General features: G+C 39.8%; 1 protein-coding gene across 2 annotated transcripts in view; it reads left to right on the forward strand.

The window, feature by feature from the left end:
* MEGF10 (multiple EGF like domains 10) overlaps nt 1-16722 on the forward strand; it is a 148808-nt gene that overhangs the window by 84506 nt on the left and 47580 nt on the right. For both annotated transcript variants that reach the window (XM_050945622.1, XM_050945621.1), the window contains exons 6-9: nt 1350-1596; nt 2789-2909; nt 4282-4418; nt 11672-11884. In XM_050945622.1, coding sequence (XP_050801579.1) covers nt 1350-1596; nt 2789-2909; nt 4282-4418; nt 11672-11884 — 718 coding nt within the window. The remainder of the gene's footprint in view (nt 1-1349; nt 1597-2788; nt 2910-4281; nt 4419-11671; nt 11885-16722) is intronic.

Here is a 16722-nt window from a genome sequence, read left to right on the forward strand (position 1 = left end):
TGTGTATATATATATATACACACACACACATACATTTTTAACCACAATATGTGTACCTAAACAATAGCTACATTGTGGAAAGCATGTTCCAGTGACCTTTTAGGAAAATACTGTTTGAGTGGAAACTGTCACTTCAAAGCATGCCATAGCTCTTAGGAATTAACCAGGACAAGCCATACAGAAGGAAAAAATTCCTTAAAGGACCCTGATCTTGTTTATTTGTGTAGTCTGAGTGATCAGTTCCTATAGCAGAGCAATTCTTACCCCAGGAGATGTCTTGAGTTCTTTTGTCTCGCTCTAAGAAAGTAGGTCTGTTCTCTGCTTGGCTGCTCTGCCCCAGGAGAAGACTGAGTGAACAATAGTGGTCAGTCATTAAGGGCATCCAGTGATTGCAACTGCGATTTCACCACTGCACTATTGTTATCAGCAGAACATAAAAATTAAAAGCAGATCCTTTGACCTTTATGATTAGCACATTTCTGGTGAACTGTAGGTGACCTTTATCTTCTGGTTTGTTCCTATTTCTCATTTTAAACAAATCTTTCCTTACTGTTAAAGATTTCTTTTGAAGGTGAGAAGACAAAAGATTCTGAGAAGGGTTTACTATCATTACTACTGATGGAGTAGAATGTAGAAAACAAAAATACATAGCAGAATGGTTATAAAACTGTAGCCTTACTCTCTGTGGTATATATCACCATACTGTTTAACCAAATAACAGTTAGTTTCTGTTGTTTGATGGAAAGTTTATTACATTGCTTACAGCACTGTCAACCAATAGTATTGTAAAACATGAAAGGAAATAGCTATAAGTATGTAAACTAGTTGGAAGTTTTGCTTTTAAAAAAATGCCATGCAGTGTGATCCTCTTATAATGAATTCATCTTTACATAGAATAACTTAATTGTGGGATTCTGATATATGTTTATGGCTCCAAAGTCAGATTATGGGCAAATTTTGCTCTCATTTATACTCATTCAATTCCACTGAAGTAAGTAGCCAGATAGAAAATATGACCCTTTGACCGTGTAACTAATGATTCACTATCATCATAATTTCAGTTTCACGACATAATGCATTGAAGAAATTTGGAACTTACCTTTATTTCACTGTAGACAAAGTTTCAGTTTATTTTAAGTGTGGGTTAAGGCATATACTTGTAATCAGGAAATTAAGTCCTATCTGGCTATCAAGACACTTAAAGACCCAGGAGTGATGAGGGTGTCTCTACAAGGATGCCACTACCATTTCTGTGTCATAAAAAAAGCCATCTTGATATCTCTGAATCATCATGTCTTCTGCATGCATGCTTATAGAAGTGCTATGACATTTTCTTTCCACTTCCTTAGCATGTGATAGTGACCACTGGGGACCCCACTGCAGTAGTCGCTGCCAGTGCAAAAATGGAGCCTTATGTAATCCCATCACTGGAGCCTGCCACTGTGCTTCTGGTTTCAAGGGCTGGCGCTGTGAGGAACGCTGTGACCAGGGAACATATGGAAATGATTGCCACCAAAAATGTCAGTGTCAAAATGGAGCTACCTGTGATCATGTGACTGGAGAATGCAGATGCCCTCCTGGATATACTGGTGCTTTGTAAGCAGAGGGTATATTATTTACTGTTGGGAAGGCGGGTTTGGCATGGGTAAAATATTTAGTATTTAGTAACCTATGTGAATGTTATGCTGCAAGTGCTTCTTTTAAAACTTACCAATACTTATATCTGATTATAAGTCCCTTATCAATGAATGTTATTAAAATGCTAAAGCAAAAGCTCTTGCTAAGGTACAGCTGTTGCATTGGTAGCATCAGCAACTTTGTTCAAAAGCATTCCTAAGGTTATGAATCTGCACTCATGAGCAGTATGGTTTACATTTAGGTTTTAGTATAAGTTTGAGAATTGACTTTAGCTTTTAGATTTGTGTTTAAATTAACCACTTCATCTCCAGCCTGCTTCTTGCAATGGAACATGAGGACAGAGCTGATGCATCCATAATTTGAGTGTTAATGTCCTGGCTGCATTAGGTAGCAATCAACAGTTCAAGATCTGGGGGTTGAATTTTAAGGATTAAGCCCAAATTTTCAAACCATTCTCTGTACATATGCTCACATTTTGGGGGGCATATGAATGAGTATTTAAACACACGCAATCGATAGTTGGATAGGCAGCACTCTGTTTGTATGCACAAACTCCTGGTAGAAAACTAGCTGGCACAGTCTATAAGGGAATAGGACTGGCCCAAGAGGAAGCAAGGCTGTGCAAGACACATTGTCCTGATCCAGAGCTTTCCCTAAAGAGTCTCTGCTAGTGAAGTTCATGTCAAGTCTTGGGTGCTAAATAGAGCTGCTCCCTATGCCCAGCTTAGAAGGTGAACACAGTTGCCAAAACAGCTGCCTCTTGGAAGGCAAAAGGGACAACAAATCGCAATCCCTGTACCTGCAGGAATGAGTTTGGCCCATAAAATGTGGTCCAAATTCTGTCCAAGTTTTATAAAATTCAGCCAACAGAGATTGGCCCTGTAGTGGAAAATTAAGCATAGAAAAATGCACTTGATTGGGTTAATCCTTCTAGCAGAGAGTTTTAATCTTTGTCCATACCAAGACCAAACTTGGTTTTTCTAGAAAGAAATATCTTTAAGGAAAGATACATACAGTTACAACTTTTTAATTGCTAATCTTATTTCCATATGTTCATGTCATTGATACCATAAAGTTTATTTCCCTTTATTTCTGAGTGCTTGCCTAAGAGAGGGAGAGAGACTGAACTTATTATGCACCAATTGTTTAGCTGTGAAGATCTTTGTCCCCCTGGCAAGCATGGGCCACAGTGTGAAGAAAGATGTCCATGCCAGAATGGAGGAGTGTGTCACCATGTGACTGGGGAATGTGCCTGCCCACCTGGATGGATGGTAAAGCTGCTTTCTAAAATAAATATAAACTGGGTAAATTTCCATGTTTGTGGATTTCAGGCAACTTCAGGAGAAAGTTTAATTGGAAAAGCAAAGACAGTGTGACTGAAGCCAGGAACAAAAGGAAATGTATTTTAGCATGTGGTACCACCACAAGGGATCAAAATCAAATATAAATTCTGGACTGCCTTGTTAACCTTTTCAAAAAGTGGGAAAAGGAAAATGTGCTTTCTGCAGACATGCAAGCAGCATCTTTTGGAACTTGATCAGAGGTCATGTCCTTGTAGATATAATTTGATATAACTGTTACATTTTGAACAGCAGCACCATTAAATATTCCTATGGTGGCCTTCACCAATATATGATGCTGCCCTCTTCAAAGAAAAGTAGGTAATGGACAGGTTCTGGTGGCACCTTCATAGCCCTGGAATACAGTGACATCAGAACATCCGCTTCCTAACTGATCAATGGACTTTCTATCCCTTTGCACCTCACACCAGCAAGAACCCATTCCTACCACAAGGGCAAACATGAGAGGCTCCACTGGTTTCCCAGCCCCACATGGGGAAGAGAATTCTGTAGAAGGATGGAGGCCATTGTTTCAACAGTTAATTTCCAACACCCAACAAATTTAATCATGCTAGATACCAGGGTGGTTGGAGATTGTCTATATATAGTAAGGGGGCAAACAAACAAAACAAATAAATAATATGTAAAATAATAGGCAGTGAGCCCCGGGTGACCATTACTGGCAGGCAGTGGAAAGGGAGTTAAAATGATGTGACAGGGAATTTTTAAATAATTAAAGGGGAAACATTTAAAGTTTAGATTCCAAACCATCCAACTGTACACATGTACCATGTGATCTTATTGCTGTTACCCTCAGTCTTCTTTCCCTACTGATGTCTATTGCTCTTTCTGTGTTTTGTTTTTAGTTAAAGCTACTCAGAAAATGCTAGTATATTTTCTGTGAAAAACTTCACCCAAAATTTTAAAAAATTGTCTTTCTTTGGAATATTTCATAGAATTTTACACTAATATGAAAATTGAAACTTTTTTAGTTTTTGTCCCCTCCTCCACTTTTCTCCTCTCTCCTTTTCTACGTGAAAAGAGTGTATGTGGTGAACATGCAAATAAACTTTTTTTTGGTTCTCATTTTTTGACCAAAACAAAAATGTTGCAATCCTTTTTTCATTTTGGCAAAACATACTCATGTTTAAGGTTAAAAATGAATCTGTCATTTTCTAGAAGAGCATAAGCAGTCTGATACACAATCCCATTAATCTCCTCCCTTCTTTCCAATCCCATTCTCTTCTTCTTCTCCAAACAGCTGCAGTCCCAAGCCTAACATTTAGATTCTGTTTGTAAACAGGGCACAGTCTGTGGTCAGCCTTGTCCAGAGGGTCGTTATGGAAAGAACTGCTCCCAGGAGTGTCAATGCCACAATGGAGGGACATGTGACTCAGCAACAGGGCAATGTCACTGCAGTCCAGGTTACACAGGGGAGCGGTAAGTAAAACTCACTTCTACCAAGTTGTACCAAGGATTTTACAGCAAAAGGAAAAACTGGGAAGCAGATGGAAGCATATCATCAGTGATATAATTCAAAGTGTTTTATAGATTTTTCAGTTATGTCACCTACATGATAATGAATCAAAAGTAAATGTGGCAGAAATGGTTTAGCTTAAGGACACTCATACTGTGCTCAGTGTACCCCCAGTAATGTACAGGCCCCTTGCTGAGGGGTCTGCAGAATGAGATCATCTGAGAACCAATAATGGGGTGAGATGGATCAATGGTGGCTATAAGATGAGGTGGCTGAAGAAGTGCTGATCCATTTGGTCTCTGAACTGGGCTACTAGCTGTCTTCTTTTCAAAGCATTTTCATTCAAAAGAAGAAATTAATCTTTTTCATTGCCTCGCTGCAGTTTAAATGTCCATCAAATGTGTTTCATAGCAAAAGTGAACATAATAATATTTTTCCCTTATAGAGGGGTAGAAAGTGCTGAAAGAAGCACCTTCCTGAATACCTTTTAAACAGTACACAACCCAGTTGCTGAAGTCCACAGTAACTTAATCACTGGGGTTAGTCCGTAGGATCTCTGCCAACAATGATAGGTACCATCACCACATTCCACATGCAATTCCAGTGCAGGCATCCACAGGATGTGGGGATAACCCAACCAACCATAAAAATAACATAAACAACCCCAAAGAAGAAAAACAGCCAATCCAGAGTTATTAGTGTTGCCAAAATTAAATGTTTGCCTCTGTAAGGAAACACTGGAGATTGTGTTACATGCATTTAAACAGACACAGACGAATCAGAATGAAAGCACAAACCACTTTCATGAGAGACAGGACAATATACGCGAGAATCTCCATGCTGCACCCATATGTTTCTAAAGACAGTTGTGGCTTCTATTTTTCTCAGTTGAGATTCAAATCTTGCTGTAATTTGACCTTACAAATCAGAAACAATCAGGCCACACTGTGTCTATCCCTCGCAGAAGTTTGAGGTACAAAGAGCCTTTCATCTTTTGCCTTCCTGCATGGGGTCCAGGCATAGCTGTAGTCCCTGTGCTTACCAACATGCTGGGACAATTCCCTGCTAGGGTGCTACTTCACTCACTGTGGTGTGGATGGGTCAGAAGGCCATGGTCTCATTGGCTTCTCCACACCAGTTGACCAGCCATGGAGGGAAGTACTTGCTGTGCCCACCCCTAAGGGAGTGTGTGTGCAGTGTCTGCAGGGCCGGCGCTTCCATTTAGGCGACCTAGGCGGTTGCCTAGGGCGCTAGGATTTGGGGGCCCGGCAAGTCGGCGGCGGGGGGTCGTTCCACGCTCCGGGTCTTCGGCGGCAATTCTGCGACGGGTCCTTCACTCGCTCCGGGACCCGCCGCTGAAGTGCCCCGAAGACCAGGAGCGCGGAAGGACCCCCCCCACCGCAGAATTGCTGTCAACGACTGGGAGCGCAGAAGGACCCTCGCCTAGGGCGGGCAAAAACCCTGGCGCCGCTCCTGAGTGTCTGCTCTATTAGCAGCTAACAAGATGGTGTGAACCGGTGTTAAACTACTCCCTATATCAATTTATAACTTCAGGCACCTTCTTCTGATTCTTCGGTGTGGTAGTTGCACTAACTTAGACTCCCTCACGCTCACTTATACACCAGCAAATGTGTGTTAGTATGTCTAACAGAGTCTAAATGAGTGTAATGAGATCTAATTAAATTCAAGGGAGTCCAGTTTATGCCACCTTAGCCGTCATTTCTGAACACAGCCCGCTGGGTATTCATTGATACCAGTCTTCAGTAGAGGATGGAAGAGGTTCTTTCTTAAACAAATATTTTTTAAAAATTGCAGTGTGAAATTTGGTCTAGTTTTGTTGGATTTCTTTATCACCATTTTGCAAAATTTCTCCTTTAAGTTTTTTTGCACAACCCCAGTGAGTAAACATGTAGGTGGGATTTTCTCCCCGCATTGGCCTAATGACTCTTTTATTAATGTCAACAGAAGGATTAGGTCAGCACTGAGCATTTTTGAAAATCCCACCATCCATGCTTATGATATGGAGGGATTGACAGTGCTGGCTTAAGCTAGGCACAAGGTGGGCAGGAACTGAACATGTTTCCCCCACTTACCTCTGTTAAGAACCTCTCTTCTGCTCTGAAGTGCCCCATTTGTAAGCAGAGTCTGCCAACCATACAAAGATAGTGTGATATCTCTAAGGAGACTATTTTTTCATGTATTGGGGAAGAGAACTGGTTCCTTCTTCAATAGGCAGAAAAACAGTATTAGCTCTAGGCCAAATCTTCGAGTTCTCAAGCTAAATCTCTCATTTAGCCAAATCCTGGAAGGTGCTGTGCACCTGGAACTCCCATGGGTGCATAACACATCTCATGATTTGAGTGTCAGTGTGGCCTGAATAAGGATTTCAGGATTTGGCCCTATTTATCTATCTGTCTTTCTGTTTCTCTGTGTACATTTGTATGGGCCAGTCAATACATCGTGTAATTTGTATAGGGCCTGTATCAATAAATATTCTCTGATTTTCTCTGGCATGTAAAGCTGTGAAACACTCCACATCCTGGCTCTGTTCAGTAGGAAGGTCAGCCTGCTGTGAAATGCATCATAAAATCTTTAGGGCTTTTAATAAGGTGGTGGTGTCATTCGGATTTTTAACAGTTCAGTCATAAAACACAGAGAAGCACAAACTGAAAACATCAAGCTGAGATCATATATTCTCTCTGAAAACCCCCAAATGAAATGTCTATTAAAAAGTACATCAGGAAAATGGGTTATACGTTTTAGAACGATCAAACAGGAAACTGGCTTTTCAGTATTTGCGCTAGATAGCATGATGTACAGAATCATCTTCAAAATAACTAATGTCTTTTTATAAAATGTGTAAAAAATTCAACAGATTTTTACTCTTGGAAAAAGCTGTTAATTTTTCCTCAAAAGCTACATGAAAGAAAGTCTGATGGAGGCTTTAGAAAAGAAATCCCTTGATCAGAAATTGACTTTGTGTCTTTATGGTGGTGCTACATAAATGAAGCAAAATTAAAAAATTCTTATTATTTTTTGCTGTCTTCTGTGGAATTCAAGGCTCCTCTGACATGTATGTGTGAAAAGGAGTAGCCAAGTGGGTTGTTTCTGAGCCCACTTCCAACTACCATTGAATCTGTGGATGTTCTCTGTACCACAGTTTTCTTTCTCTCCATTTGTCTTATCTGTTTAGACTGTAATCTCTTCAGGATAGGGTCTGCCTCCTACTATAAATCTGTACAGTCCCTTAGCACAATGGGTCCTCTCTAGGCACCATTATAAAATGAATAACTAATAGTCCTTGTCTATGGCTGGAAGCATGAAAAAGGTTTGCATGTTAGAGTGGTTTCTGTGTTTTAGCACAAACCCCTTTGGTCCCTTATGTAGTTTCCCTGTTGGGATTAATCCTAATTTTGATTTCATTTCAGAAGTCCATTCAGGGATACTTTTAACATTAGGGTTAATTAAAAACCAATTTAATTATTATCTCTCAGATGGAAAGTTAGGTTTGTCTTAATGACATAAAAAATGATTGGCCCAAACTGCTCTTTCTGAATTGGAATTGGAAGGAGTTTTGGTATTTACAAATGCTTTTCTTTGGGGTCAGTGCTGAGTTTAAGGCACAGTTGTGAAGATTGAAATTATTCCTGGTGCAGTTCCAAGAGGCATTGTGTTTGAAGCAGAGAATGTCCAGATTCAAAGCTACTGTGCACAGGGGGCTCTCTCTTGGTCCAAACTGGGAAAGGCATAGGACATAGTTTTGGGGAGGCCAGAAGAGAAGTCTGAGGCTATGTGGATCTAGTGACTGGAAACCTCCTACATGTGGGTTGTAAAGGCGGTACTGTTGCTATTCCAGCCCTCAGGCTGTAAAAATGACCCAGGAGAGGATGCATTGCAATTTCAAACCTAGCCTCCAATTTTGGGAGTATATGATGCCATGGCCTGACACTGGAGGACACTGGAGGTGGGGGCTACTCTCTCACACAATACTTGTAGCTTTCTATTTCAGACTGAATTGAAATCATACCAAGTGCCATATTTTGTGCTGCTAGAATCCTTGAAAGGTAGGGTTTTATTCACTTACCTTGTATTTCATCTTGTGGAAGATTCCGAGCAGTCAGCATTAGGTGCTGTATACCTGGAAGCCAGAAGGCAAAGAATAATGAAAGGCAACGGATATGTATAGCCAGCTCCATGCTACTCCAACCTGTCAATATTCTTTGCCTACTCGCTTGCTTCCTGGCATAATTGTGATTGTCTGGAATCATCTGCAGGAAGGGAGGAGATGCGGGAGTCTGACAAACAGAATTACTGGTGATGAGTAATTTCCACGAGTTTTAATGTGGGTTCAGTGTTGTATGTAACGGAAACCTAGAAAAGTTAATGTGACTGAATTACAGGGAACTGTTAGTGGTCTCTGTATATATTTTATCATATGTTGGTAGAGCACTAGTGTTGTGTGGAAAACATCTGTAGCAGATGGTCTTAATTCAGATTTTTTTCCCCTAACCTTCAATTATCTCCTTACAACCAGCTTATGTTCTAAAGAGCAAACACTGTTGGGCATAGACTTTTTGCTTTATTCTTATATCAGCAGTCACAGGAAAAATAGCCACCTTTATGCAAGCCTTATTCATCTTTCAGGGCCTGATCCTGCAAGGGGTGCTGAATTCTCACTGAAATCACCCCACAAGTTCAGCCCCTTTGTGTTCTTGTGGGAGTAAGTTGTTAAATACTGTCCAATTGCACTTCACAAATCCCAGTGGCTACAGAATTCATAGGAGAGACTTTAGAAATCTGCCCTGTTTTGTTTTTAAAGAGCAAATTGCTTCATATTAAATGAAACACAACAGGAGTGGGGGAACTTAGAGAGGGTCACAATGAATGCTGTGAAAGTGTGACTAAATCTTTTTCTGTCCTCATATTTGCATAATGGATCATTTCAACTCACAAACTGAGATGGCTCCGTTCCCTCACAATCTTCAAAATAATAAAAAAACATGTAACACATCCAGTGCAAACCCATTTTAAAAAGTAGATAGCAGGTGTTTGGTTGACAAGTCCTATAGAAGCAGGACAACTCTGTACAGATGGGTTTTTACAGTTTAATTGTTGATTTAAATAGAAAGTACAGTCTCCACCAATCTCTTTGCATTTATACTAATCTATTATTAAACATCCTTTTGCACAGATTTACAGACCTTGTTGGGCTTTTTCTCTTGAATGTTTATTTTTAATACAATTGAATTTTTTATCTTTTTCCTTTGCTAGGCTGACAATTTCTTTAAAATGAAACACTGACCCAGATCCCTAGCACTGTATTTGTTAGTGACTTGGCAGCACGAAAAATGCCTGTTACACTGACTTCCCATTTACATGACTTACTTGAGTCCCTAGAGGAATTTTTCTGTCTCTCCAAATTTTGCATACCATGATCCAGGAAACTACATCTCTCTCCTCAGTATCTAGCTAAACCATTCAGGAAGAAACTCAACTTGAGATCTTAGTTAGTATAAGTTCCTTCTTGAGAGAAATGATTAATTCTTTTTGCAATTACTTGCAATAATTGCTTGCAGTAGAGCAGAATTAGGATTTCTGGTGACTGACTGGCAACAGTTTCCGCAGCTAAAACCCAAGGAGAAATACTATCTATTTACTAAAAAGTTCACCATGCTTTAGGAGCAATAAGTCTTAAGGCTTATTTAGAGTTAGGATGTAAAGCCTACTTCTAAAGACAGAGCCGTACTCCCATACTTTGACAATATTGAATCATATTCACAATCACTTCTGGTAATTCCAAATTGCTAAGGATGGCAAATGTGTTTATTATTCATATTTAATACAAAAAACTATATTAAAAGTAGGTAGGAAAGTCAAGTGCTCAAAAATTAGGAAATGCTTGTGAAACTTTAGTTTGACCCATTTGTACATTAAGATAGTCTTGCCCATCATCACACAGGAAACCTGGGACAGAGCAAAGGAGGGAATGCAGATCTCTAAAATCCCAGTACAGAAGCATTAAGCACGAGAGACCAGGCTTTATCTTCTTGCAAGTTACTGTTTCTTCATCGTGCACTGAATGAGGCAGGGTTCCTATAGAACAAATACTGTGTTACTGTGTAACTAAAGTCAGTATCATAATGCATACTCACACTGGGGATGAATTGATCCTTGCTTTGCCATTTACATTTCTTAACTTTTGAGTGTTTGACATTGCAACCATAATGGGTGAGATCCTTGCTCTGGCCTCTTTATTCTGCACAAAAGGGCCAGAGTGACATAGAGGGGCCCCAAAGACCCATATTCAGCTGGGTGTGGATTTCCCCTGATGCAAGCACTGTGGAAGACAGCTGTGTGGCTGCCTTCCAAGGACCCCTTCACAAGTCTTGGTGTAATGTGGAGGGGGGGAGGGGGACGGAGTGCAGAAATACCAGGCAGTGCAGCAGTCCTTAGGGAAACCCAGGAAGCCTGTTGTAATTTAGACAGGCCTGCTGGGGGTCTCGCTAGCCACTGGAGTAGCCCAGGATCCGTGGACAGACAAAGGTAGCTTAAAGCTATCATATCCACCCTTTCTCAGGCTGCCAGTTCTATGCTGTGCCTGTTTGAGCGCAGAATCCCACTCAATCTTTTTCTAACATACGTTTTTGAATGTCATTTCTAGGATTTTTTAAAAAACAAACTGAAAAGCCATGTGGAACTATATTTACATTCCCGGTCTGCAGCCCTCATGGTTATCAGCTGGGTACGAAGTCAGGAGCTTTAGATCATAGCACAAATGACTACTTGAGCTAAAGAAGGAACTATTAGTGTCAGTAAGTTGTCCTACAGTGTGAACCAGCCATTAATGGAGGGGTGTGTGTGTGTGTGTGTGTGTGAGACATATTTAACACTGGAAAAACTATTTTCCCTAACTTTTGTACTTAGAAACAAATGAAAAGGTTTTGCTGAAACTTTCCAAAACACATTTAATCTGAGGCAGATAACAAACATATAAAACTTAAAATTTGGCAAAATTATAAGCAGCTGAAAATAGGAGCTTATAGTGCAAAGTATTAGGCAACCTTAAATAGAAGCAAAATTACTAGCTCCACCTATAATGATTTTAAGAGTTCTATGAAGAGAAAACTCTTCAGTAACTAAGATACATTTTTACATTGATTCTCCAAAATGTTTTAAATTTAAGGCAAGTAAACCTAATTTTTTCTGACTTTCACAGATGCCAGGATGAATGTCCAGTGGGGACTTATGGAGTGCAATGTGCAAAGACCTGTCAGTGCATGAATGGAGGGAAATGCTATCATATTAGTGGTGCTTGTCTCTGTGATCCAGGATATACGGGAGAACACTGTGAAACAAGGCTTTGTTCTGAGGGAGTCTATGGTCTCAAGTGTGACAAAAAATGCCCATGTCACTTGCAGAACACTCGCAGGTATGTTGTTACATCTTTTAGCAGATTTTCTCCAGGTGGAACATTTAACCAAGAATGTAAATTATAAGGAAATAAGTTCCTTAGGTTTCCAGGAAAAGTGAATCAGCTAAGAGCCACAAAGCTTAGGCAGAGAGACTATTTAATGTTTTTATAATCATAGCAAGAAACACGATAACAAGCAGGGCAAGAACTGCAGTTTTTTTTTTTGGCTTACAGCTTTATTTGATGTCTTTAAATAGCAATCGATAATCAGATTATAAAATTAATATCAAGATTCATTGACACAAGATAAGTATTGACCTGGTTTTTGCCTTTGTCTATATTTACCGCATATAAAAATAAATCTTTACATTTTTTACCATGTGAGGTCAATAGACCTGCTTCTCCTTTCACTTACACTGGGGTACTATTAATTAAGAGTATCTCCAATCAAATAAATGGAAATACACCATCCCGTACACATAAAACTGATATGAGAGGAGAATCAGGCCCCATATATATATTGTGGGGAGGAAGCATGCTGATTGTTCTAATGAGATATGTCTTGAATTCTCACCATTATGACTATAAATTTCAGAAATGTAACTTTTTTTCATTTAATCTAACATTCGACAAAAAGTGAAGTTTGATGCCAAGAAATTGAAAAAAATTATTTGTATAAGTAATCTAATTGATTTATATTTCTCCATACCTCTGTAGTATTGACTCAGAGAAGCTAAACAATAGAAACTTACTAACTCATCATGTGACTCTTTTCAGGCAATCATGAGCCAAATATTTTTGCATTGTGTGTGTATCTACGGGATCCACAAAGCCTTAACATGTTGTAATAAAAATCTATAAACCAGAAATTCTGAGATAATCCCTCTGGGATACTAGGGGAGGGATAGGAGATAAGACAAGATAACATACAATCAAAATATAATTCTCATGACAAGGCTTATCTTCTTATAAAGCACACCTGGTTATATGAAAGACTCCAATAATTTTGCATTCATTCACGCCTAATTCCATTAATAATACACAATATGTCAGATAAGTTTTGTGTACATATGCCAAATGTTTTGCTGTCACGGATTGCTGTGTTAAAACTATTTGTGGAAATGATGTACTCTTACACAGAACAATGTTGTGTTTTGTATCTGAGATGCACATTTTTTATACATAAAAATAAAGCCTTTATTCAGAATTTAGAAGTGTCATTAAAATGCACTGGGACATAAATGAAAAAATCTCCTTTTGAATATCTCTGTTTGTGTGATCCTGTTAGAGGGCATTGTGAGAAATAAGTTCTTGGATTGCTTAAATTGTTCAACATAACTTCTGTTGACGAGCCATGTAAGAGAGGGCTGCATTTCTCCCATATTTCACTTACATATTTGTATGTTGGTGTACTTGTACTTCTGTTTACCTCATCTACTTGAAATGTGATTTGAAACAATACTGTTTGGACAGGATGTGAAATCCAGTAAATTATGGATTGGGCAGAGAATTTAGGAGTAAGAAAAACTATAATCCCTCCCTATTTCCCTGCACCTTGTCTGGCACTCAGAACATCAGTATTTGGCCCTCATTGCACTATGTGTTTGAATTATGGTTAGCCAGTTTTCTGCAATTTTAACTGAAGACTACTGTAGAAGTTTAGTTTGACAGGAAAGTATTGCATTGTATAGCATTTCTGATATTTCAAGGATTAATTCTGATTTGTGTTCAACACAGCTGTTCCTTCATTTATACCTCTGGAAGACAGCTTGTGGTCAAATCAAATCACAAATGTTCAAATGTAAACAGCAGCGTATGGCTGATCTTTTTTTGAAAATTTCCTCTCTGTATGACAAATCAAATGGAACTTAGCACTGTTGTGGGTGTGGAAACACGTGTGTCTGTAACTGCATGTTACAGTTGAGTAGAGAAAAGTGAGGGGAGGGAAGCAAAAATTCACAGGCTTCACAAGATATTTTTATATTTTTCTTCTTCCTTTGTGCTGGCGGGTGATTAAGACCACCAGCTAGTAGCAATCAGATAACTTATGAATAATAATGGGGAAAACATAGGCCCCACTGAGGATACTTCTCTTCCACTTTTGATGATACAGTTGTTTCTGGCTATCTTCTGTGACTAAATGCCAGCCTGATGGAAAAGAACTTACTCTCACATCAACACATCAGGGAATGTCTATGTAGTGCTGATTGGGACTTTTTCCATTAAACATTTTTTGTCAAAATGGAAGCTTTTCATGGAAATGTACAGAGGGAAGGTCTCTGAGGTCCAGGAGGAAATTTTGGAGAAAGAGAGAATTATTAACACATCCCAGTATAGCTAATAGTCCAGTGGTTAAGGCACTGAGCTGGGATATGGGAGACCCAGTTTAGGTCCCTCCTTGATCTCCCTTATAAGTGCCCTAACAATCATGCTACAGAATCAGTCTCTCTCTTTGGCCAATGGGCTACAGGTATAGGCTGGAGGAGGCTGTGCCTCTCCAAACAGCCTGGTGTGGCTCTGCCCCCAGACTCCCTCTTGCAGTTTCCTGTGCTTTGTCCTGGCCTGAGGTGGCTGGTGCTGGGGCCTTGCTACCCACCTGGCTATTGGACCATGCTTCCTGGTGTTTGGGGTGGTTGCCTGGCACTGGGACTGTTGGCCATGGTGAGGGTGCTCTGGGCTCCTGTATGGGAGTGGAGGGAGAGGGGTAGGGCGTGGGCCAGAATGGGAGAGGCTGGGGGCTAGCCTCTCCCAAAAGCTGGGTCACCAGCCACCCATGCTCTGGCCCAGTGAATATTTAACTATACCAAGTGGAACAGTTTCAACAGGAGAGAAAAACTGACTGACTCTATTGCCCAGGGGTTAGAGCAAAAATCAAGCGTCCATGCTGATTCTTTTAGATACATCAACTGCCTTGAATGATACTGACCACATGGTATTGTTGACATGCCTACAGACGCTGGCGGGGATGGAATTGTATTTGAGTTACTTTGTTCTCTTCTGTCCTAGATGGCTCCAAGAGTAGTACTGGGTGACTGCCCATCTGCTCCAAGGGCTCTCTCATGGAATGTTTTATTCTACTCCCTCTCATCAATATGTATGTGAAGTAGTTTGGGCTGCAGTGCCAACCATATGCAGATGATGTGCAGTACGTCTGTCTGCTCTTAGACCAAATGATGTTATTGATCAGTTTACCATGAATGAGAACTAGCTGGCTGAGGCTGAACTTAGATAAGACAGAAATAAAACTAGAAGGTTACGGGAACAACCTTGAGAATTGGTGAAAGTAATATCCAGCCATTTTAATTAGGGGGTTTGCCTGCCCTTGCTATTCAGGTTCACAAACTGTGGGTCTTGTTAGATCTTCAGTTGCTTCTGGAGGTTCAAATGGCAGGAGTCAGCAAATAGTGACTTTCCACCTGCCTTTGGCAAGACAGAACTGCCTTTGGCCAGTTCTTTTGGAAAAGGATCTGTGCCGTGTCACTTTGAGGTTGGATTGCTGCAGTCCCTCTGCTTGGGGGGCATCTGATGAGCATGTGAAACTTTAGAAGGTACAGAATGCAGCTCCTCATTTACCTAGTAGTAATTCTTACACGGAGAAAACTACTATTCTCCAGAGAGTGCGCTTATTTCCAGTTAATTTCTGAATACAGTTCAAGTTGTATTATTTTTTATCTGATAAGCTTGTCAGGGCTTTCTGTTTCATCATTGTTTCATCCTGGCAGTTGAGATCAGCTGGAACACTCAGTTTGGCATGCCAACGTCATTCTTAATAGTGGGGCCTTGACTCAGGACTTATTCATGACCCCAGGTTTAACACAGAGCATATCTATTTTCTCATGCTTTTTCTGAGGCAAGAGTGGATGAGATGATGAGGGATGGATTAAGTTTATGTGTGCTGATAGTGTTTTAATGTTGACATTAGGTCATTTTATATTTCTGGATGGGGTTTTTATGGTGGAATTGTACATATAAATTGCCTAGGGAAGTTGTGGAATCTCCGTCATTGGAGATTTTTAAGAGCAGGTTAGATAAACACCTGTCAAGGATGGTCTAGATAATACTTAGTTCTGCCATGAGTGCAGGGGACCGGACTAAGTAACCTCTCGAGGTCCCTTCTAGTCCTTTGATTCTATGATATACATAGCTTTTTCATCAGACTATTTTATAAATTGAAACAAATATGTGGCATTAAGTATGCCAGAAAACTGCAGACTTAAATAACTTTAATTATATTATTACCAAATATACTGAAATTGATCTTAGTGCTTATATAGGAAATGTACATATAGGTCCATAAATTGTGAACAAAAATGAACAGGAAAAAAGGCAGAAATACTTGCAGCATCTCTCAACATCTATTCTACCTCTCTATCTTAGCACACAAATCTTATTGCCAATTAAGCTAACTGCAGGAGAACCATCAAAAAGCTTCAAAAGTGCTCCAGCTTCCTACATCTAATTACAAATTACAGAATACTAATTTTGGTGTCAATCAATATATGTGCGAGTATGCCTTACTAATACTCACTGGGGGGCACAGAATATCTATGCCTCTGTCTGCCTCATATGCTACTCTCTTTTTTTTTTTTAAAAAAGGCAGCTCAAAGGATTTATTTCCTGAAATCACTGCACCACTAATTTTCATTTTTTATATATTTATCTTATTTCTTCATGCTATGCTGCCTATTGTTGGGCAGGTTGAGAATGCATTCCATATCACTGAATACCTCCTGTAGTGATAAGAAATATGGGGCTTAGATCCAAAATGCCTCTGGAGGCATACAGAAAAGCAATTAGATATAGGGAACTTATTTCTCGGGGAACCACATTTCTGCTTCTCTTTCTACATCATGTGT

Source organism: Gopherus flavomarginatus, chromosome 3 (assembly GCF_025201925.1).
Source record: "Gopherus flavomarginatus isolate rGopFla2 chromosome 3, rGopFla2.mat.asm, whole genome shotgun sequence".
Taxonomy (NCBI): domain Eukaryota; kingdom Metazoa; phylum Chordata; order Testudines; family Testudinidae; genus Gopherus; species Gopherus flavomarginatus.